The 25000-nt window shown below is 41.9% G+C and overlaps 1 protein-coding gene across 1 annotated transcript in view; it reads right to left on the minus strand.

The window, feature by feature from the left end:
- Positions 1-25000, minus strand: part of pde4ba (phosphodiesterase 4B, cAMP-specific a) — a 204700-nt gene that overhangs the window by 160776 nt on the left and 18924 nt on the right. The window contains exon 2 of the mRNA XM_026146428.1: positions 12970-13064. Within this exon, the coding sequence (XP_026002213.1) occupies positions 12970-13064 (95 nt within the window). The remainder of the gene's footprint in view (positions 1-12969; positions 13065-25000) is intronic.

Here is a 25000-nt window from a genome sequence, read left to right on the forward strand (position 1 = left end):
ACAGAGAGAAAGGAAAGAGAGACAACTACAGAGAGTAAATAGAAGAGCATCTGAAAGAAACTGATTAGTATTCTCTAAAACACAGCTGACCAAAGCTTCCAGCAATATGCTCGTGCTTTTTGCATAAACACAAGGAGAAACACAGACCTGTGCATGCAAGCAAACAGCAAATGTTTGCAGCTGCAGATTTATACACAAGCCTGAAAGTCTGTGGCATTTATTTGTTCTTCAGACTTGCAACCTTGCATGGTTCAGCAGATTCAAAAAGACATGAAATATACAATTACTTTGAATATAAAAAATGTATTGCGTGTTTAACGGAACAACACAGACATAATTTTGTCTCTCAATAAAAGGCCGTTCTAGGTCTAATAACACCATTCGCTTCAATTTATATGCTGCTGAAAGTGATGAAATATTCCACTGAGGTTGACAGAGGGACCGGATATTAATAAAACTGTTTGGTGAATTATTATCCCTGCTTTCCTTTCTTTTATCTTCATCTTTTCTTTATCGCTGTGAAATAGCCTGATCCCTGCGTCTCAGACGAGAGATAAAATAAATTGCCTACTTTCCCTCGCCACAGAAAAATGCGTGACGTCTGATAAATTTAGCTTGTCGGAGGGTGAACACGAAAAAAAACAAAACATCCTGGGTGTAATTTGCCGAAGGCCATTTTTTAAAGTGATTTCAGCTTCTTTTTTTCAATATGTGTTGATGGACAATTTAACGGAGAAACAGAAGACGAGGAGATGTAACAAAGCACAAGAAATCCACTGCAATCCGCCTGGAAACCATCCTCACCGACCGTTTATGAGGAAACATCCTCCGTATACTCACCACCCTCTCGAAAAGCAGCGATTTGTGGTTCGCATTACACAGACAAAAATCAGACAAAGATCTACGAGCTCATTCAAAACTATCCTGTGTGGTTATAATTAAATATCACTCTCAATCAGTGCACTTAAATACAACCAAACTAACACAAAGACATGCAGCGACCCACAAAGTGCGAGGCTAAAACAGTGCCACGTGAACGACTGGAGGGCAAAGTGCACGAGGTCACAGCGCACATAATCCGAAGGCGCCGCAGGAGAAGACTCATTGTTGCTGTGGTAACAAGCATTAATGCCCCTGACCACACACACAAAAGAGAAAGTAAGAAGCGGGTGGAGGGAGAGTAGCGTACGCTAAGACTGATACAGACACGGCTGCTGAGAGCAGGCCAAAGCACTGAGGGCTGGAAGAAGAGACGGAGAGAAAGCATCGAACTGTTGCCGACAAATAAATTCAACCCTCCGCTTACAAGCTCTGTGATTGGAGAATGAACAGCTGTTCGGTTTGACCCGCGCACCGTGTAAATGCAAGCCTGCCAGCCAGAACGGGAGAGCGTGAGAGTTCTCCACAATGACAGAAGAAGAGATGGAGGCAGAAAAAAACGTGAAATGGTGACAAGTGAGAGAGGCAGCAAGAGAGGTTAAAGGTCAGAAAAAGGGAAATGGAAGAAAGGTGATAAAAAGAGTGACCAAAAAAGACAAACACCACATGATCAATTGTTGCATTTCAGCATCTTTCCATATGAGTTTTGTCTGGTCTGTCGCAGCCCCTCACCACACTAACAATGTTTGTCAGTGCTCTCTAAAATACTCACGCATATGATTAATGAATGAGACACGAGTCATTCATGTTTTCTGGTTTTCCACAGCTGTGATTAAGGTTTGGTCAAATGTTAAAGGATGTCAAGCACTGTTGGGAGCACGCTGTGCAACAAGCGGTGCTCTAACCCTAACAGTATAGAAATGTTCATCAGAATCCTAACACAGCATCATTAATGAGAATAAAACGATCTTTTCACCATTGTAAGACAAAATCCTCCTTTTCTTTTTCTACCAGTAAACACAGAAATAGAGTTGTTAAAAATCTACACCCTGGAAGGACTTTTACAAAAGTTCAGTTTTCAGTTTATATGGGAACGAAAATCATAGAAAAAAAGATTTTCTATGTTTTTTATACCTAAACACTAATGTGCCTGTGGACAGGGCCTCAGAATCACTCACAATAAGCAGCAGCTCAGCGGTCCCCAACCCGCGGGCCATGGACCGGTACCAGTCCATGAGTCGTTTGGTACCGCGAGAGTTGAGGCTCGGGTGGTTTTCAGGATTTTTATCGTTAACTCAGTTTCCCCGGGTCTTTTCCCACGTTGTCGTTGTGTGTCTTATTTTGAAAGAAATATTTACCCGTTACCATAGCGACCAGAGAGCATTAAGGGGCAGAGGAGGATGTTGCTGGCGCATTTCAGAAGTACGCTGCTAATAAAGTTACACAATTACACAGTGAATTTGCATTTATTATTATGTTTACAAAATAGCACCGTTTTTGTCTTCGTCATATCATTTTATTTTGTTGAATTTACCCGCGACACCTTAAAGCCCGGCCTGTGAAAATGTTGTCTGACATTAAACCGGTCCGTGGTGCAAAAAATGGTTGGGGACCGCTGGATTGGATTATTAGATGACTACTTATTGGCCTAAACACTGCCACACACCAAGAGAGTCCTGGGTTTGAACCCAGGCAGGGCCCCTCTATGTGTGGTGTGCATGTTCTTTAGTTTACCACAAAGTCTACTATGGAAAAGACATACTAGTCCTCTAATAACATTAATGAACACTTTCAGATGCAGCACGCTTTAAGGAAAACTTTAAATCCAAACTAAAAAATGAAGGACAAGATGAGAAAGTTCAAAGGTTAAATTATAGCTGTATCCCCTAATGGAAATATTACAGTGTGGAAACTTGATGAGAGAGATGCTTGCCCAGGCACACTTTCTTGTAAGCCCTAGGAAACAGACTCTAATTGAAGGTCAGCTAAATACTCAGAGCTCCGTTAACTGTGTGTGCACTTATGTGCGCATAAATATGCAGAGTCACACACAAATGGCAGTGTGCATTCAAGTGCACTCACACAGACAAGCACTAAACTAATCCACAGACAAACAGAGAGATGGAGAGACAGACCTGATCAGGTCACAACTGGTTAGCTGTGATCTGCATGGGAATGAGGTCATTAGGTCTGTGGGACTTACAGATATTATTTAATTTGTCCAGCCTTCAGCACAGCAGAGTCTAATCTCTCTCTCTCTCTCTCACACACACACACACACACACACACACACACACACACACAAACATCTCCCTGCACAAACTATCACCTCGCATCCAACCTCACTGTACTTAAAAACATACAACAATCTTCTCCACTGCAGTCTCCAGCTTCATGACCCAAACACTCACTGGCATAGCTACTCTCACTTACACCAATCCAGTAAAATCCCAGCTAAGCATCACCAGCTAAACCAAATCCCTTTGGCTAGAGGTAAAATCCAGTGGAGTGTCCCACCTAAACACACATTACTTTATTGATTCACAAACGCCTTACAGCCTGGGCTTACGGAGAGCTTTCCAGAACATCGTCTACTTTAGTGGTTCTCAAACTTTTCACAATGAGCACCACCTTTATGACCTACATTAAAGTACAATAGTATATTTATTTTAATTGTCATAAACATGATGTGATAATAATAACAACTGTACTGCATTAAAACATTCACAGCAGGTGGGATCGCCAGTCTTTAAGTGATGACGTATGAACCCTGCTTCCGGGGCCAGTCTACTTTGTGTTTATTAAGGCTGTTGTGTTTTCAACATGTTTTAATGCTTTGTATCTTCTTCTATTTAATCTGAACAAGCCTCTACAAACAGTCAGTGATCACTGTCGGCCTCTCTCGGTTTTTATTACCACTGTTCATTTTAAAGCTCAGTTTTTAAAACCCTGCATGTAACTACAGCCCCAGCCCATGCAGCAGTATATTAATGACTAACCTTGTATTGTGGTACAGTTGTTCTCCTGACTGAAGTTTGGTCCGTTTACAGCATCCTGCCAGCCTCACATTAACTTTTATCGAGTGGAAAAAAGTTAGTGTTCATCCTCCAGCTTCACTGTGTTTATGCTAACATAGCTGTGTAGCTAGCCACTACGTAGCACATCATTATATAGCAGCTAGCCCAAGTTCAGTAACCCTACAAACGTCACTGCTGTTTAGTTGTCTGTCTTAATTTATGTAGGAAGTGATAGCAGAGCTGTACGTTTGAACTTTTCAGAAATCCCTCAATCAGAACATGGAGTATTATTTATTCTTAACATTTTTTGAGAGATTTCCCGCGTACCACTAGAGGGAGCCCGCGTGCCACAGTTTGAAAATGACTGGTCTACATGTTGTTTCGGTGTACTGTCACCAGGGGGCAGTGTCAGAAATAAATGGAACAATCCGGTTGTTCAGTCTGACGTCACTGTCTAAAGTCTTTCATCTTTAATAAAATGATCAGTGTTCTGCTCTACCAGGTGTAACAATTGAGTTTAACATCCAGGCATCCATGAAAACAGAATTTATGACATTTAACGGAGTTAGAAGTTAGCAGGGAGTTAGCTCGCTAGCTTCTATCTAAATACAATATAGCATGTCCTGACTGCCGGGTTTTGGAAACAAATTAAAACGTACAGCTCTGTTATCACTTCCAGCATAAATGAAGACTGAAAACTAAACAGCAGTGACGTTTGTAGGGTTACTGAAGTTGGGCTAGCTGGTATATAATGATGTGCTACGTGACCGCTAGCGACACAGCTATGTTAGCATAATATAAACAAGCTAACTTTTTTTCCACTCGATAAAAGTTAACGTGAGTGTTCTCGGTGGTCAGGAACAAATGTAATCGCATGGCAGGATGCTGTAAAAGGACCAAACTTCAGCCAGGAGAACAACTGAGATAATCCATCCACAATATGAGGTTAGTCATTCATATACTGCTGCATGGGCTGGGCTGTAGTTACATCCTAAGGTTTTAAAAACTGAGCTTAAATAAATGATTAGCGGTAATAAAGGGAGGTCAACAGTGATCACTGACTGTTTTAGGAGCTTTTTGAGATCAAATAGAAGAAAATACATAACATTAAACATGTTAACAACACAAAAGCCATATTAAACGCAGACTACTTTAGACCCGGAAGTAGGATTCGTCGCGTCATCACTGAACAACCGGATAACGTGTATGACATGAGTCATCGTTGTGGTTCTCTCTGCTCTGTTTAACTCATTTCCTTTCATTTGAACTTTTTTAACAGTCGCCCTTCATCTTACACACAGCACCATCTTCTACTGTCCGTTTGTTTTTTGTTGGTCACTGGTTGCAAATCTAAAATTGCTCCGTTTAGCAAAAGAGCTACTAAAATGAACAAAAACGTGGTTACATGAATTCTGCTTCACGCAGCACCCTCTAACCAAATATGAGCGTTTTCACTTGTAAGAACACGGCTGATGATACACGACAACTTCAGACCTGAACTGATTCTGGTGACATTTTTTGGACTTTTTGCCTAGAAACATATGAAGAGTGATATTTGAAGATTAATACCAGTCTCATGTCAGGGCATCAACTTTAAAGTTACAGGTAAGAGGTGATTAGCATAGCTTAGCATAAAAACTAAAACCAGGAGGTAACTGCTCTGAGCTCTCTCACAACATTTATATAATTTCTATATTTCAGCTTACCCATTACCCAAGCAGTACTTTACCATAGGGTTGCCAACTCCCTGAAAAAATAAATAAGGGACACCTCGTGGCCAGGGCCGGGCAACCCAGTTGTCTTCACCCTTCCCAGTGTGGTAGCTCTTTTTTGTGTGTGTGAAATTATTTTTTAACCATTTGACTTGAATTTGATTTAAGTAGATGCATATTCTTTGTGATATGACCATATGGGAAACAAATGATCATTTAGCCATTTATTTTTAGCTCAAAATGACAACATTAACACAGTAAAACAGGTCTCTTTCTTAAACAGAAGCCTGTCATGCTTAACTTTTGAGAATATAAGTAAATCTTTCTTTAAAAGAACTCTGTCCTGCTTAACTTAAAATTATATAAATTAATAGAAAGCAATAGAACGAAAAATATTCTTGTAACTATGCACATTTAGTACATTTGGCTTCAGTTGAGGTATTATTTCAGCTTTTCTAAAGCTAATCAGCTGCTCCTGTTTGTAAACCCACTTGTTCCCATGATTACGCATCATAACTCATCATCATTATTCATCTATGTATTACTTTTATGTATTAGTGATCTATTTGTTGTAATCATCTATCCTTGCAGTTGTTTATTACACGAAATAAATTATATTATCACACTTCTGGCCACATAGCGCTGATATTCACTGCACATGCCCATTTGAACCTTAACCAGAGGGTTTAAAAAACAAACCAGTGTTTACATACCATATCTGCTTCTGCCGTGGCCTGGTGGACAAGAAATTGGTTAAGGGTTCCCAGAGCTTTCACGCCCCTCATGTTCTTCATGTGCCCACCATTAGAAGCATGCCTATGGAAAAAGTGCGCCGGCACACAGTGCAGTGCGCTTTATAGGTGTTATGGTGACCTTTTCCAGCCAGGTGTTTCCCTTTTCCCATTCCTCCCTGTACTTTTGCAGCCTTTTTTTTCCTTTCTCTGAGGGAAACAAACATTGCTGCTCTAATGCTGGGCTCACACTGTGCGATTTTTGGCCCATTTTGAGACGATTTTTGAGTCGTGCGACCGATTTGGTGATCGGCCCGATTTTGGCCTTCATCGTGCATCGTGTAGTATACGTGGGGTAACGAGAAGCGATTAACACCTTGAGCAGCTCCCGATCATCAATCGCTCGTGAGCCGCTCACACTGCTCACGCGCAAACACGTAAACGCCGTGAAAAAGACGGAGCAGCACGGCTGTGCAGCGTGTGATCTGGACACAAGTGATGGAGGCACAACTTGTAGAACTTTGGAAAGCTCATCCGAGCCTTTTCGATGTGGCATCACAAAATTATCACGACCACAACAAACGTGAAAATAGTTGGATTTACATTGCTGCTCATTCACAGCTGCCTGATCAATGTTTTTCATTAGCAATTTAGCAAAGTTGATGGTGGTGGTGTGTCTGTGTGAGTGAAAGACAGAGAGAGCGAGCGACAGATTTTCTGTTATAACCTTCATGTTATGGAGGCACAGTGTGAGCACTCAGGTCGCATCAGAGCATCGGGCGGTATAGTGTGAGACCCTGCATCGTGACCTACCAACTTCTAACCCCTGCGAGTCAATCGTGCAGTTTGAGCAGGAGCTGAATAACGTGACTGAAAAAATCGCACAGTGTCTGCCCAGCTTTAGGTGTACTGTCGTCCGAGACTTGCACCGCAGTGTCGGCGTTTGTTTCCCTGTTGGCCATGCTTCTTGTTGTGGTAATCTGTTGTCTTCCGGTATTTTCTCCGCAAGCGACCTTTCCTCGACCAATGAGATGAGCGGTAATCTGAATTGTCATACTCGAATTGTCATAAGTGTGCTGTCAGCTCATTGGTCACAAAGCAGGAGAGGGGCTGGGAATTATGTTTTCAAACAAAGCGTTAATTCCATAAACATTTATAGACCACTTTTGATTCTCACTGTATTACGGGACAAAGTGCGTCCCTTATTAGCTCAATACGGGACAAAGTGCGTCCCTTATTAGCTCAATACGGGACGTGTGCTTTTGTTTCTAAATACGGGACGATTCCGTTTTTTAAGGGACGGTTGGCAACCCTACTTTACCATAAGACACATATGTGGTGATACTGAACAAGGATATATGGTTTCTGTTGAGGTTTTGTGGACGCATGACCATCAACCATGTGATATGAACCTGTTTGCCGTTTTGGACGTGTGACAATCAATGGCAGGAGTCTCAAACTCGTGGCCCGGGGGCCCACGTCACCCCTACATGCTTTTTGTGACATTTTTGTTTGGTGGTGGTGTGCCGTGTGATTTTTCTAATGTGAAATATGTGCCGTGGCTCCAAAAACACCGAACTAGACTATCTGGTAACCATCAGAAAATAATGGCAAAATTACTTCTAAAGTCCCAGTCACTAACCAACAGACTGGTCAGTGAACCTGTGGTAACCACCTCATGCTCGGGAAAAACATGAATTCCCTAACCGGTCGGCAAAAACCTCCTGAAATCTTTGGTCACCGGCTGCGATTGACGTTCGTGCCTATGACGACTTGTTGCTTTACTGTGGCTGCATATGCAGCATCCCAATGATGCTAATCTAAGAATAAAAGATGGACACTTCAGTTTTAATTTCAGTGGACAATTATTACAGACTGCCCAGTTTTCATCAGCCTAGAAAAAAAAAAAAGCCGACAGCTGTTTCATTTGTTCTTCATTTTCAAATTTGTCTTCCATTTCAGTAATACGTCTCCCAATAATATTATTAAATATTTATACACCCAGAATCCATTTCCCTCCTCCCCACGCTGTGTTCCTGAATGTAATTCACTGGAAGTCTAACAAGAACTCAAATGTATTTCGATAAAGCAGTAAAGCACACAATTTTCAAACTGACACAGATAAAGACTCAGAGAGTCTGAGTAATGCACACCCACACCTTCAGCTATGAAATGTTTCAGCAAAAAAACACCCACAGCCACAAAATGAATCTGCCTATCTGTACAGTACGAGTGTACTGTGTAATTGCTTAGGTGCTAAACGTGCTCCGTCCCAGGACCGTGTCTTACAAGTAAACTCAACTGATTTTCAAATGCAAATGGACTGTGGTGGAATGGAGAAAGGGAGAGCTTTAAAGCTCCATATTTGCATCCCATGTATCAGGTTGGTTTTTTTTCCCCATATTTAACGATGACCTGGATTTTTCTTTCAACTTCAAAAACTGGTTTAATTTTATAACATCACTATATCATAGTTGCATTTCCAGATATTTTCCCAGAGCAAGTTTAGGGGTCTCCATCCATATATTTCAGTCAGGGGAAGAGTTTATTAGCAACAGCTGTATTTGCAGAATGTGAGTGAGTCTGTGAGTTATTAGTTTTACATGCCTGTGAGCCTGAACAAACTCAGAGTTGGAAGTTGAAGAAAAGATGAGCGCACAACGGGAGCTACGGAGCTAACAAAGGAGAGACAGGAGAGAGACGGCAAAGCAGAGAGGAGCTGCCAAAACACAGGGAAGCGTGCACAGAGTGGGGCATTAAAAGCATTAAGAACAAAGATTATAACTACATGGAAACTCTGGTACATAACATGTGCAGATTTGTTCATTCGCCATCTCGACTGTTCATGAGCCTCACTCTTCAATAAAGCTGTTGTGGACTCTGGTATTTTCTCTGTCTGTTAATCAGTCTCTTTTTCTTTCTCTAAATTGAAATCTGATTCGTGACTTTGTCACAAATACCAATAACCACAGTAATACCTGTCTTTTGTTAGGTCTCTACCCCAAACAGCAATTATAGCTCATTCTTCACAAGGTAAGTGAACCCTGCAGTGACACAAGCTGTCATAAGCTCAAATTCAAATTCAAATTTTATTTGTCACGTACACAGTCATACACAGTACGATATGTAGTGAAATGCTTGGACAACTGCTCGTGACCTAAAGAGAACAAAAAAGGAAAAGGCTATGAATAAGATAGGAAATAAATATGAAAAATTAAAAAGGGTAAATTTAACTAGGAAGGAATAAAATATAAATTAAGGTTAAAAATGAAATAACTGTACAACACAAATTAGAATGAAGGGTAAATTTAACTGGGAAGAATAAGATAAAGATAAATATATAAATTAAAGTTGAAAATAAAATAACTGTACAACAAAATACACAATACACAATATAGAACTATATAAGAATGTATGAAGAAATCTAAATATAAATAAATATATACACAATAACAGCAGCTGTACAAGTATTAACCGGAAATGAAGAATATAGTGACCAGTGTTGTGCAAAACCAAAGTCCAGAAAGTCCAGTGTGTGTGTAAGAACTGTATGTGTGGGTCAGTACTGTGTGGTGGTGTGATTGAGAGACCGTATCGCCTGCGGGAAGAAGCTCCTCCTCAGTCTCTCTGTGTTGGTCTTCAGGGAGCGGAATCGCTTTCCTGACCTCAACAGAGAGAACAGTCTGTTGTTGGGATGGCTGAGGTCCTTCACGATCTTCCTGGCCTTGGTCCAGCACCGCCTGCTGTAGATTGAGTGCAGGTCAGGGAGCTCGGAGCGGATGGTGCACTCAGCTGACCGCACAACCCTCTGTAGAGCTCGTCTGTCCTGCATGGTGCTGTTCCCGAACCAGGTTAAGATGTTTCCCGCCAGGATGCTCTCTATGGTGCACGAGTAAAAGTTCCTGAGCACCTTGGAGGGCAGTTGGAAGTCTCTCAAGCGTCTGAGGTGGTAGAGACGCTGACGGGCCTTTTTCACCACGGTGTTGATGTGACAGGACCATGACAGGTCCTGCGTGATGTGAACTCCGAGGTATTTGAAGCTGTCCACTCTCTCCACTGGGGACTCGTTGATGACGGGGGTCTGGTAGTTCCTCTCCTGCTTAGTGCTGAAGTCCACTATCAGCTCCTTTGTCTTACTGACGTTTAGAAGGAGGTTGTTCCTCTGGCACCAGTTCTCCAGATTCCTAATCTCCTTCAGGTAGGCCGTCTCGTTGTTATCAGAGATCAGGCCCACCACGACGGTGTCGTCAGCAAACTTGATGATGGTGGTGGAGCTGGTAGTGGCCACGCAGTCATATGTGTACAAAGAGTACAGCAGGGGGCTCAGAACACACCCCTGGGGGGCTCCAGTGCTGAGAGTGGTGGAGGCTGAGACATGTCCGCCCATCCTTACTGCCTGTGGTCTGCCAGTTAGGAAGTTGGAGATCCACTGACACATAGATGAGCTGAGTCCCAGATGCTCCAGCTTGGTGGTGAGTGTGGAGGGAATTATGGTATTAAATGCAGAGCTGTAGTCTATGAAGAGCATTTTAACATAATTCCCCCTTCTAGTGTCCAAGTGAGTGAGTGATGTGTGGAGGAGATGAGAGATGGCATCGTCTGTGGAACGATTTGGACGGTAAGCAAACTGTAGTGGGTCCAGTGTGTCTGGTAGTGAAGAAATGATGAAGTCTCTGACCAGGCGTTCAAAGCACTTCATCACTACTGAGGTGAGGGCTACAGGGCGATAGTCATTGAGAGAAGCAGGGTGGGGTTTCTTCGGGACAGGAACAATGATGGACTCCTTGAAGCATGTGGGGATCACCGACTGAGATAAAGAGATGTTGAATATCTCAGTGAACACAGGAGCTAGCTGGTATGCGCAGTCTCTTAGGATACGACCTGGGATGCCGTCTGGTCCTGCTGCTTTCCTGGTGTTCACTCTCTTCAAGGCTCTCCTTACTTCATGCTCGGAGATGACGAGCACGTTTCCGGTGCTTGCAGTATCTTCCTGTCTGCAGCCGTTAGCGCCGCTAACACTAGCATTGTTGGAGACCTTAGCTGCAGCCTCGAAGCGAGCATAGAAAGTGTTCAGCTCGTCTGCCAGAGTCACGGCCGCGTTCGTCATACCGGTTGTTGGTGCTTTATAGTCCGTTATTGTCCTTAGTCCCCGCCACAGGCTCCTAGAGTCACTCTGTTGGAGTTGTGACTCTAGTTTCCTCCCGTAGCGCTGCTTCGCCTCTTTCACCGCCCTCCGCACGTTATATGACGCGGCTTTGTACGGGTCCATGTCCCCCGTCATGAGTCCCGTGTTGTAGGCAGCGGTGCGGGATCTCAGAGCGTCGCGGATGGTTTTATCCACCCACGGCTTCTGGTTGGGAAACGTTGTGATAGTCTTTGTCTCCACGGTATCATCCGCTAGTTTCCCGATGAATCCCACAACCGCTTCCGTAAACACGTTGACGTCATCGTCGGAGCTGTTTCTGAACATGCCCCAGTCTGCGTCATCGAGTGCGTCCTGTAACGCGGCCACCGATTGATCCGTCCAGCGCGCGACCTTCCTCTGAACCGGAACTTCCTGTTTCAGCCTTTGTTTGTATTTTGGCATGAGGAAGATGGCGGCGTGATCAGATTTGCCAAACGGGGGGCGGGATTGTGCCTTGTAGCCGTCCTTGACCGTAGTGTAGCAGTGGTCCAGTGTCCTTTCACCTCTGGTGGGGCAGGTGATGTGTTGATAAAAGTTCGGCGCTGCGCGTTTGAGGTTGGCGCTATTAAAGTCCCCCGTCACAATAAGCGCAGCGTCCCGGTGTTGTGTCTGGTGCTGTGTGAGTGCCTCATGCAGCTCGCATAAGGCGGTGACCGTGTCCGCTTGTGGTGGAATATAAACGGCACTTACAATGACCGATGTAAATTCCCGAGGTAGATAAAAAGGACGACACATGATGGACAGTAGTTCCAGATTTGGTGTGCAGGAGCGTGTGAGAGGAACAACGTTCGCACTGTTGCACCAGTTGTTGTTCACCATTAAACACACGCCGCCTCCCCTTGACTTCCCCGAGTCCCGTGTCCTGTCCATGCGGTGAACCGAGAAGAACTCGGCCGGCTGGATGGCGTGGTCCGGCACCGCTGGGTTCAGCCATGTCTCGGTGAAGCAGAGGAGATTGCAGTCCCGAATGTCTCTCTGGAACTTTATCCTGGCCCTGAGGTCGTCAAGCTTGTTCTCCAGTGACTGGACGTTAGCGAGCAGGATGCTAGGCAGAGGTGTGCGGTGTGCACGAGCTCTCAGCCTGTTCCTGACGCCGGCTCGCTTCCCTCTAGGCCGCCGCCGCTTCCCTTTGTTCTCCCTCGAGATCTCACTTGGCCAGCTCGGATCCGGAGTTAAAAACTTCGAATTGTGAGTACATTGTATACCAATAGAAACAAGAGTGTCACTGTCATACCTAATGTACCGAATGGTGATGATTTTGCCGATTTAGAAACGCTGAAAACTAACTTAAAAAACAAAGACAAAGAAAAAGTGGTCGGAGCAGTCGTGACGGCAGCCGACCTCACCGGCGCCATCAGCCAAGCTGCTTGATAAATGCCTGGCGTGCGTGTTATATGCAAACTATCGCGCACCTTTTGAGATATTTTGAGGACATGCCGACTTACATTGTTGGGAGAGACTGTGAGGACACTCCTGCTCTTCCTCATCTTTCCGTAAGTATCTCTCGTGCTGTCCAAACACAGCAGCTTCACGTGCAAACCTGGAAAAGACAAATAGAGAGAATTATCATTTCGTCTTTTCTGGAAACATCCAGTTATAATAATCTATATTTTATTAGGAGTAACTCAGAGATCATGGTTTTTTTAAAGAAAAAACACGTTTTTACTGCTTGTGCCTGTCACCTGTACACAAACACACATGCACCAACAATGAGTTTAGGATTCAGGCTCATCTTTGTTTGAGAAAAATAAAGCAAAGCAGTCGAAACAGCCTAGCCTCAATATTGCTCCTATGAGTGTCATGCATCAGCACAGTAGCACCAGCATGCAATAATGTGCAAAATTTTCTTCCCATAAAAAACAGACCAAGAGAGGAGCTGGCTGGCAACTGTGGCGACGCGATGGCTCTAATGATGCATTGATTTTTGTTTATCTGCATTTCCTACGATCTCCCCAGTCCTCCAATAAAATCTGACTCATGTAGAAAACAAATAAAACCAATTTTCAAATTTCATTGAAATTGGAATTTGGTGTTGAAGGAGGATGAAATGAACAAGATTATTAGTTCTTACAAGAGACAAGATACAGATCGCGTCTAACAAATTTATTAGACCACCACAGAGGTTTAAGGTTTATGCCACAGCTTCTCTAATTTAACAATATTGATAATTACCTAAATCACTTTTTATGTTTCTTTAATCGTTAATCCACCAGCATGAGCAAGCTCTTTAATCATGGGGTGGCTGTAGCTCAGGTGGCAGAGCAGGTCAGCCACTAATCAGAAGATCGGTGGTTCGATCCCAGGTTGCCTCCTGGCTGCATGCCAAATATCCTTGGGCAAGATACTAACCCCATGTTTGCCTACTGGTGGTGGTCAGAGGGCCCGGTGGCGCCAGTGTCCGGCAGCCTCGCCTCTGTCAGTGCGCCCCAGGGCACACTGGGCACTGACACCCACTGCCAGTGTGTGAATGACTGAATGTAGTGTAAAGCGCTTTGGGGTCCTTAGGGATTGAGTAAAGTGCTATACAAATTCAGGCCATTTACCATTTATAATCAAAATGATGCTTTAAATTCTAAAATATAAATGCAGTACAGTGGGTTCAGTTCCACCATCAGGCCGGGATCTTTCTGTGTGGAGTTTGCATGTTCTCCCCATGTCTGCGTGGGTTCTCTCCGGCTTCCTCCCACAGTCCAAAGACATGCAGTTAGTGGGGTTAGGTTAATTGAAAACTCTAAATTGCCCGTAGGTGTGAATGTGAGTACGAATGGTTGCGTATGTCTATGTGTTAGGCCTCTGACAGACTCCAGGGTGTACCCTGCCTCTCACTCCAAGTCAGCTGGGATAGGCTCCAGCTAGGGGTGGGCGGTAGAAACGATATGAATTTGGCAAACGGTAGAGGTTTTGCTTATACCGCTCTACCACGATAGCGCATGTTGATGGTGTCATCAAGCTGCACCTGTTTTGGTCGAAAGCATCGCAGCGGCTGCAAGCATGGAGCTTACACGTGGGGAGGAGGAGGTGCGATGTTGCTCATATGCACCTGGTTTGGGTTTAAGCAGTCGGATGTTAAGCAGAAAAATATCATCTGCAAATTATGTCGAGTGACAGTAATCGCGAAAAGACAAAGCACGTTTTGGAATATGAGGAAAGCCAAAACCGTGGTTCGGGGGGTTGGGAAGCTCGTCTGTAACTGGAAGGTTGCCGGTTCGATCCCCCAGCTCTCTCCGTCCTGGTCGTTGTGTCCTTGGGCAAGACACTTTACCCTACCGCCTACAGGTGATGGTCAGAGGGGCCGATGCCTCGCTTCTGTCAGTCTGCCCCAGGGCAGCTGTGGCTACAACTGTAGTTTGCATGCACCAGTGTATGAATGGGAGAGTGAATGAATAGTGGAATTGTAAAGCGCTTTGGGTGCCTAGAAAAGCGCTATATAAATGCAATCCATTATTATTATTAATGCTGAATTCTCTGGCAGCTGCTCTATTCCCATGTTGTTGCAGTATATTAATGACTAACCTCGTATTGTCGATGGATTATCTCAGTTGTTCTCCTGACTGATGTTTGGTCCGTTTACAGCATCCTGCCATGCGATTGCATTTGTCTCTAATCATCAGGAACCCTCACGTTAACTTTTATCGAGTGGAAAAAAAGTTAGCGTTCAACCTCCAGCTTCACTGTGTTTATGCTATGCTAACATAGCTGTGTCGCTAGCGATCACGTAGCACATCATTATATACCAGCTAGCCCAACTTCAGTAACCCTACAAATGTCTCTCCCAGTGATGCCGCAGTGTTCTACGGAGCCCCGCATGGGACATGGAAGAAAAAAAAATTAAGACTGACTTTTGCGAGATCTCGCAAAAGTTGAATTCCAACAATGGCGGCAGCTACTTAGTTGTAATATTACTCTTTCTGGCTCACAAAATACACTTTTAAGATATTTTGTAGTTGTGTAAATGTCAGATACCTGCTCGGTTTACAAGACATCACATATTTGCAAAAGTGCTCCGACGTTTTCGGAGATCTGATATCCACTAGCTCGAAGCTAACGGGAGGTCGAGACCTACTACAGCCGGGAGGAACACCGCTTTCCCGGCATATCGTGCCTCGACCTCCCGGTCGGCTTCGAGCTGGCGGCCTCCGAAGAATGCGGCTAAAACTTTTGCGAGATCTCACAAAAGTTCCCCGATGGATAAATTTTTTTTTTTAATCCATGATTCTTTGTTTTTTAGATGAACTGTTTTACACTTGTTTTGATTAAGATGCCAAATGATGGTTATTTACTTCCTCAACAGAAGTATGTGTTCTAGTCGTTGACCGTTGGGGAAGAGATTATATATATATACATATATATATATATATATATATATATATATATATATACACACACACACACACACACACACACACATATATACACACACACACACACACACACACATATATACACACACACACACACACACACACACACACACACACATATATATATATATATATATATATATATATATACACACACACACACACACACATATATATATATATATATATATATATATATATATATATATATATATATATATATATATATATATACACACACACACACACACACACACACATATATATATATATATATATATATATATATATATATATATATATATATATATATATATATATATATATATACACACACACACACACACACACACACTCATTGTTAAAATATATTATTGGAATCTATACACCCACACAGATGTTTTTACATGTTATGAGCAATTAGGCCTCTGCTTTGCAGTCGTCATGTCACGGATACTTGGGATAAAAATGGGAACAGTCCCAATACAATGCATAAACAATACCGCAACACATACAATAAATTTGGCTTTAACTCAATTAAAATGTGTTTTTTTAGCTCATTTCCGGTTCCATCTTTTTGCTTTTCACTGTTATCAAGCACCATAAATGTCAGCATGACTCTAGCTTCTGTCTCTCTCGCTTCTATCAACAGCGACAGATACAGAGATATTACAAATATTAACACAAAGCCATCCGTAGGATAGCTGCAGCACGTTTGCACAAAAATGTAGGCCATCACTTTTTCCACACAGGAGACAGTTTTACAGCGTAGTGTTTAAACCCACTGAATTATATTCATGGACTGTGATTATTATCCGTAACATTATGCGAGAGAGCATTTACATACAAACATCTCTGAAGAAATGTTTTGCCTCCAGGTTGTTGGCCTTGCAACTGATGGCATAGCTGCTATAATGGGCTAATGCAGAGCAACTGTCACACTCAACCCTAACCTGACCGTCGCTCACTGTATGAATCACGAGTTAGACCTCTCGATGGTGAGAGATGTTGCAGGCAAAGAAGAGTGACGTGCCCCAGACGACCGCCCCTCCACAGGAAAGCAGAATAATTAGGCACAAGTCTCTCACCAAAGGAGATTGTTTTCCTTGTGTGAGGAGCGAGAATATAGTGTTGTCTTAGTTTAAGAAGATAATCACATTTTCAAACTTATGCTACTAAAATGCTTCACTTCATTTTGTTAATTTATTAGGTTTGCAGCTCTTTGCGCAACTAAAATCATCTCATATTAACGTTAAGTGGCACACCTGCTCAAGTGGTGCTGTCTGAAGGGGGATTTATTCTGTTAAAATATCACTTAAGCCTTTGTGTTATGGTTGATTAGATCCCCTGTGTTATGGAGAGCAACGGACAACACTGAGAATATTGTGCAAATTAATTAATTTAATTTTAATTAAAGAGATTGAAACATTCTTACAAGCGTTTGATAGAACAGCTCCGCTTGCAACCCCGGATAAGACTGATGTAAAACTTTGGTTTAAACTCTTAATATTCTACACTACATTGACAGCAGCACTAAATAATAAATACTCCAACACAGTAAAGCAGACGGTAGTTTTTTAAATGTTTCAAGAATATCAGCCTTTCTGATTTTTTTTTCCACAAATCACACCCTGCCTCTGCTTTTAACCCACTGTTAGAATATTATTTTAAACATTATGTAATAACATTACACAACCTTACTTTAAAAGCAGTGCTGGTATCTCACCACTTTTTAAGTCTGTAAAAAAATGGTGTACTCATCTAAAAAGACAAAGTGCTAATTCTGTCAAACAGTTTGTTTGAAAATGTGCACAAAGTGACTGAATGGTAGACAAATGATTGCAAAGGCGTTGGAGCATGCACAGGAATCATAAGGCACATGCTAATCAGTGCCATTACCTGATCTTTTCAAATAATCTTGCTAATCTTTGTGAGTTATCTCTCTTTCCTCTGCAAATGACAGTTTTTCTTTTTGTAATTGTTCCTCTTGGTAAGACGTCTTAATGAACCAACCGGCTAATGAAACCCAAAACAGCCTTAATGCTTTGGCACACTTTAATTCCCCCATTCTAATCATTCAAAAGCAGCAGATAAGACCTGGGAGGGTCGCTCTTTTTTTTGTTCCCAGGATATTGGCAGACAGCGAGATGAGTTTCAGTAGTGACAGAAAATGGGCACAGAGGGAGAGGCAGACAGAGAGAAAAAGAATGAGAATTGTGAGGAGACGATGTCTAAAAGGACGGGCAAAATTGCACGAGTAGGTGTTTGGAGAATGAGATGAAGATGAAGGTGTAGAAGTGCAGAAAGCTACATGCAAGCGAGACAGATGATTCTGTGAAACAGAGGAGACAGCGAAGAAGACTAGATCAAGTATTTCTGTGCAGAAATAAGACTATTCTATTCCTTTCTAAGAGTTCAATTACAAGATTAGTATAAAACTCTCATGTCTGTTTGGGAAATCTATGGATGAAAAAACAGGAAGAAGCTTCCACAGCTCTCCAGCTCGCTTGTTTTAACCACTAACATGTACCCCTCCCTGTGTCCTGCTGTACTTTATCAAATGTCATTTTAGTCTGTTCCTAGGTGGTTTCATAATATACTATCTATATTATGATATTTAAGTTTTGCGGATCTAAAGAGGGATCATTATGAGATCGTTATTATGGGGAAATAAAAATGATGCAATACTTTTATAAAGTGTTATCCGGTCTTTAAATCTGATGTCATTAGCCTTTTCTGGGTCCAAACTCCGATTTAGGTCCCAAAGTCAAACGAACACTGCGGTATCACTGAGAGTTAAAAGCTGTTTAAATTCTTTCATCTTTAATAAAATGATCAGCGTTGCTGCTTTACCAGGTATAACAATTAAGTTTAACATCCAGGCATCCATGAAAACAGGATTTATTAAATTTAACAGAGGTAGAAGTTAGCAGGAAGTTAGCTCGCTAGCTTCCACCTAAACATGATATAGCATGTTCTGACTGAGAGATTTCTGAGAAAATGAAAACGTACAGCTCTGCTATCACTTCCAACATAAATGAAGACAGAAAACTAAACAGCAGTGACGTTTGTAGGGTTACTGAACTTGGGCTAGCTGCTATATAATGATGTGCTACGTGATCATTAGCGACACATCTATGTTAGCATAAACACAGAAGCTGGAGGATGAACGCTAACTTTTTTCCACTTGATAAAGGTTAATGTGAGGCTGGCAGGATGCTGTAAAACGGATTAAATAGAACAAGATACAAAGCATTAAAACATGTTGAAAACACAACAGCCTTAATAAACACAAATTAGTTTGGACCCGGAAGCTGGGTTCATCACATCATCACTTAAAGACTGGATAAATTAGGGCTGCTCAATTAATCGAATTTTAATCACGATTACGATCTGGGCTTTCAACGATCATTAAAAATGACTGAGCCGATTATTAGCCCCTCCCTCGTGCTTTACTCTCGCGCTGCTCCGTGTGGCAAAGCACCTCTGCATTTTGAACATGCATCGCAACAATTAAGAGGACCCGAGGAAGCTCGGAAAGCTAAGCAGAAGTTATTTGGAGAGGAGAGTGACTGCCGTTGGTTGAAAAGAGAGGTAAAAAAAAAAAAACTTCAGTGGTGTGGAAACATTATGGGTTCGCGGAGTCAGACGTGGATCAAGTAGACACAGTGTGTAAACTTTGCTACGGTGTCATAGCTGCACCACAGAGCAACACTGCAAAGTTCACTAAACATAGATGTTTACATTTTTCATTTATTTTTTATATTGCAAACATTTGCACTGTTATCAGTATTTGCACACTATTTTATATTATTTTTTAAAGTCATTATTCAATACATTGTTATTGTTAACCCTTTAAATCCCAGTAGAACTGGAACGCGTAAGCTAGCGCAATAATTTGTTTTGCATATGAAACCGGAGGAGTTGTACTTATATCTTATGTCATCAGCTTGTCCTCGGTCACGGTTTCCTTCCACATAAAGCTTTGCAAAAATTGCATAAAAAGCGCTTGCAGGAACAAAAACATAATATTCCAGAAACAGGCTTTGCCGATCCGATCAGCTGTTCCTAACACTTCCCACATTGAAAAAGACGTCAACGCGAACTATCGGATGTCCGCCATTTCCTGTCCGAAACCGGAAGTGACGTCATTTTCGCGGAAAATGTAGTTTTTTCCTTGTAGGCCTTAAAAGCCTATACTGGTGTTTTTATAAGTCATGTTTGACTCTATACTTTTCTGAATAGTTTCTGGGATGCTGAGAACTCGAATTGCACTGCTGGAAATAGTTTATTTTGATGCACCTGCTGTTTTCTTTGCAAATTTGCATCATAGGATTGTTTTTTGTTTTTTCTGCAGTATATAAAAATTGCTGTATCTCCAAAATAAAACTATTAAGACACTCAAAATAAATTTCCTGTGGTGGGAAACTATTTTTTTTCAACTTTTTTGTATTTAAAGTTTTGAGAGATAAGCCTCTTAAATTTCCCCAAGTAGAAATATATGTAAAAAAAAACAAAAACGATTTTCAATTTTTTTGTAGTTTATTGCACTTTTTTGCAATTAATGTAATTACTATGGACTTAATGCATACATATTATTAAAATATGGGCTATAACAGTTGTATTGATGTATAGCAACTTGAAATGCTCCCAAAAATGGCACTACAACATGTAAAAAAAAAAAAAAAGCTCTGGCGGACTTGGTTCTATGGTAGGTCTTAAAGGGTTAAATAAATATCGTCAAATAATCGTGATCTCAATTTCAGTGAAAATAATCGTGATTATCATTTTTGCCATAATCGAGCAGCCCTAGGATAAATGCACTCAATGTGAGATATATTCGTCCAATCGCCCAACCCTACCCTCAGGAGGGTCCAAAGGCGACAGCCTGTACTAGGGGTTTATTACCTGGACCTCACTTAAATGTCTTCACAAACCTAAAGAAGTCCATTTGCAAACAACAGATGGGATGATAGTCATGAAAGATGTTTGACCCTGCTACTAGTCCTTTTGCATAGTTAACCTGCTTCTAGCTCTACCCACCCCAGCTTTCTTAAGCTGTATTTACACTACAAATGATCTGGTGACCAGAAACCATGACTTGTATAACAGGAAACAAACTAGCTGTCAGCTTCCTGTGGACACGTCTAAGCAGTCAGGTACCTAACAACACAGAGACAAGGCCCGGGTCCACTCAAGAAACTCCAGACATTCACACTGACTAATTGTGACACAGCTCAAAAAAGAGGGTGTCTCTCAAAACAGAGGAAAAGATTTTTTTTTTTCATTCTTTTCCAACATAACTAAAAATCATTTTTTCATGTTGGCATGGCCATGTGGCAAACTGCTGTTGAAGTTCAAGTTGAAGAAGAGAAATCACTTTAAATTCAAAAAAGTGAAAAAACATTGGGAGTGCTCTCAAAGAACAAGAAAAAAACCTTCATGTTCTGAGCTGTTTACCTTGATGGCTGCAGAGCTTATAATGAAATCAGCAACTCAAGTGCATTTTCCAAATATGCAAAACTGTTCCTGCATTAAGCTGCGTCAAGGGCAATGACGACATTTGGAGATGACATATGTCACATGATAATGGCGCCGTTGATGCAGATTATCTTTCAGCACGAGCGGACAAGACAAGCCCTCAAGATACGTTACTTTTATATAATCGGTACACATCACAACATCTTAATCCAGGTGAAGAAACAAACAAACGAGCATATTCAGCTGTTGTCTTCAAACACGGTTATTTCTGGCCTGCTGCGACAGCATATCACCACTCTGCACCTTCAAGAGATAATAAATGTTGAAGGATAAAATCTAAAGTCATTTGTCTAACTTTGACAGCAGACCATTAACAATTACTGTTGGCTAACATTAAAATGAGTTAATATCGAGGACAGCTTAAGGGCATACAAACTTTTTTATTGCAAAGAGAGTAAAAAAAAATGATGTTTTGAAGAGGACGTGCGCATTTCCACCTCCACATTTTCATTTTTGTACTCCACACGAGTAGCTTTGCATAATCCACAGCTCAAAAATAATCTTTATGCTATAGCATATTGGGCCTTTGTGCAGCTCTCTTAAAGGCCACCCTCCTTTTAAGCCAGGTTTCGTCTGAACTCATCTGCTACTTGCAAACAGGAGATCTGAACAGCAGGTGGGCGGGGCTTCTGTGCTCACAGCCAGCGCTCTGGAGGACATGTGCTCAGTTTGAATCCATACAGATCAGAGTAAATCCTAAAGAGTTCTGATGGTATGGTTAAACATAATGCACAAACGCCCATATTTCCATTTTAACACAAAATGCAGTCAGTGTATTTTGGAAGGGTTTGGTTGTTTAGAGGGAAAACCTGAGAATCATTTCTCTAATAATAAGCTGCACTCATTAATCCAAATGGCTCCAACTACATAATTACTGAATTTGTTCATAATATATGTCTTTAATATATATTCTATAAAGAAACTCATCATTTCGCCATCAGCAAATAATTAGTGCAAACAGGAAATCTGTGTTTCTGAAAATTGTGATGGGCAGCACAGATGCAGAAAACAGTTTATGAACACAGATTAGCTCTTTACCCTCAGGGGATGTAGCACAATAGTGTGTGTGTGTGTGTGTGTGGGGGGGGGGGGTGTCCTAATTAGCGTTACTTCAGCCTAATTAACAGCATTAGGAAAGACAGGTGTTGAGACCAAACACAAGCACACACAAACATTAGCAGGATTTCCATTACCCCAACAAAACAATATATTCCATGTGCTCTTTGCATGAGAGCGACATGAAAATGCACCGGCTCCTTTGTGCTTTGCTAATAACATTAGTCACTCACCCAGCAGTCAGAATGAACTATTGTGGCTGAGTAAAATTACCATGCCATGCCTCATTAAAATTGCGGACCTCTCTGTGACGCAGTCTTCCCTCTGGCTTGCAGCCACGCTGAAAATATAGCAGAGGTGGTGGTAACCCTGAGCTCAACATCACAACTTTGGAAGGAGTCTTCTTATAGCAAAAGGCTGATTGTGACCACTGAAGCTAGTTTTTAAAGCACACCATCCTAATGCTGGGCAAGATCAAATCTTGCTTCCACAAATACCTAAATACTGCAAGGCATCAATATGTTGCCTGGCGTAGGTACCTCTCAAGCATGTATCAAATGCAACCAGCAGCTACCATATTTCTCTAGCATCGTGCGTATAAGTGCTCTCTTTTTAGATGAACGCATGAAAACAAAGAATGCAACTGCAGGCCATTTACATGTACTAATCAGATTAACAGTGGACAGCCAAGATGACATATGTCCTTGCTGGTGGCATAGCATGACATGCTAGTGTTTACATTGCTGAATATATGTCGACTCACCAACTAACATGTATGTTTTTAGACTGTAGGAGAAAGCAGAGTACTGGAAGAGAAGCTTGCACAGGAAACTCCAGGTAGGAAACGGTGAGGTAACAGTGCTAGGATCTGCACTTCTGTGCCATCTGCTGCAGACAAGAAGGATTTGCAACATTTTTTTGATAGTAACGTTTGGTTAAGGCTGGAGGAACATAGACGTCTGGGTTAAATATTGAGAAAAGCAGGAGATGAACTGAGAAGTAGTCGTCTCTCTATTGAGGAAAAATGAAACCAGAACTGTAATGCAGGAAACCGCAGTACTGTAATCAGAGACGGGCAGAAACGTGGTACTGTAATCCGATTACTTTTTTCAAGTAATGAGTAAAGTAAGGGTTTACTATTGCAAAAAAGTAATTCGATTACTGTTACTTTTCCGTGAGCATGCTGCGTTACTAAACCGTGATGTTGTTTGACGTATGAGCGTGCGACGTCCGTGGCAGCAACAGACGTGTGCAGATCAACAATGGATAATGTGGCGTGATGCAGCGTTTGAAGCTTGGAAGTACTCACATTACTTTAAGTTTGATTCTGTACAAAGTGACAAAAACATAGCATCCGCTGTGCACTGTTTGGGAAGAAAACTTCTTTCTACAGCGAAAAATCTGAGCGAGCAGCGAGCACGCTGCCACGGGAATGTGACATTTACAGAGAAACACCGGATCCCCCCACTGACATGACCGCTGTGGACAAACCTCCACCCACCCCACTCCTGCTAAACAGGTGACAATAGATTTAAGAGCGACAGGACTCAGTGCTGCTGAGTCTTTGATTTTATTCTTCTGTTTACTTTGTTCTATTGTGAGCGGCTATGATGTTGAACCCAAACCAGTATCAACCCACGGTGACCCACGGTAACACAGGTGTCATCACCTAGTAACACTGCTTTTCATGAATATTCATATAGGGTTAAATGTATTTTTCAGACATTCACCGCAATATAAAGCCATCAGTCAGCAAATTAGTCGAGTATGGTATAACCTGAAAAACCCACCCGATTCACTTTCAGGTGACAAAGCAAAATGTGACAAGATGTTCTGTCACATCTCTTCTCGTACCTCTCACACACACGTTGTGGTGTGTAAGTGACGTCACTGAAAACGAGCTGCAATAGAGCGTGTTGTGAATCGGACTAATAGAGCAAAGATAACAAGCTCTGCCTGACTGTTCTGTTGATTGACTGATTCAGTGGGCACCTGACAGAGGACGAGAAACAGGCTGTCAACATTTCACTCTACCAGTCTTCTGCTGTCCATGTTTGTGGCGCAGTTTTGTTACGACCAACCTACTGACTCTGACAACTGTGCCATTTTCTCTAGCACCATCATTAGTTGGTTATAGTTATTTTAATTAATCACAATGCTTCCACTTTAAACCAAAGTTATTTTTTCTTGCTTCTGAATAGCAGAATGAGCCAGATGACAGAACTTTGTATTCACAGGGGAAAGTGTCCAGCAAAATTTAGCTTGAAAACAAACAAACAAACAAAAAAATGCTATAATGCTGCTTCTGATTGGGTGGATCTTTTTTCTTCAGTTTGCTGTTACTCTCAAAATATAGACATGAATTTGTAATATCGATGGACACACACACACACACACACACAGTTGTGTGTGATGAGCAGTACATTGTCACCTCCTCTCTGATGCTCTGCTCAAGCAGGCAGGACGGATGGAGGATACATTTTTACATACATAATATAAAATATCTAAAACATGTCCA

The sequence above is a fragment of the Astatotilapia calliptera genome, chromosome 17 (assembly GCF_900246225.1).
Source record: "Astatotilapia calliptera chromosome 17, fAstCal1.2, whole genome shotgun sequence".
Classification (NCBI taxonomy): domain Eukaryota; kingdom Metazoa; phylum Chordata; class Actinopteri; order Cichliformes; family Cichlidae; genus Astatotilapia; species Astatotilapia calliptera.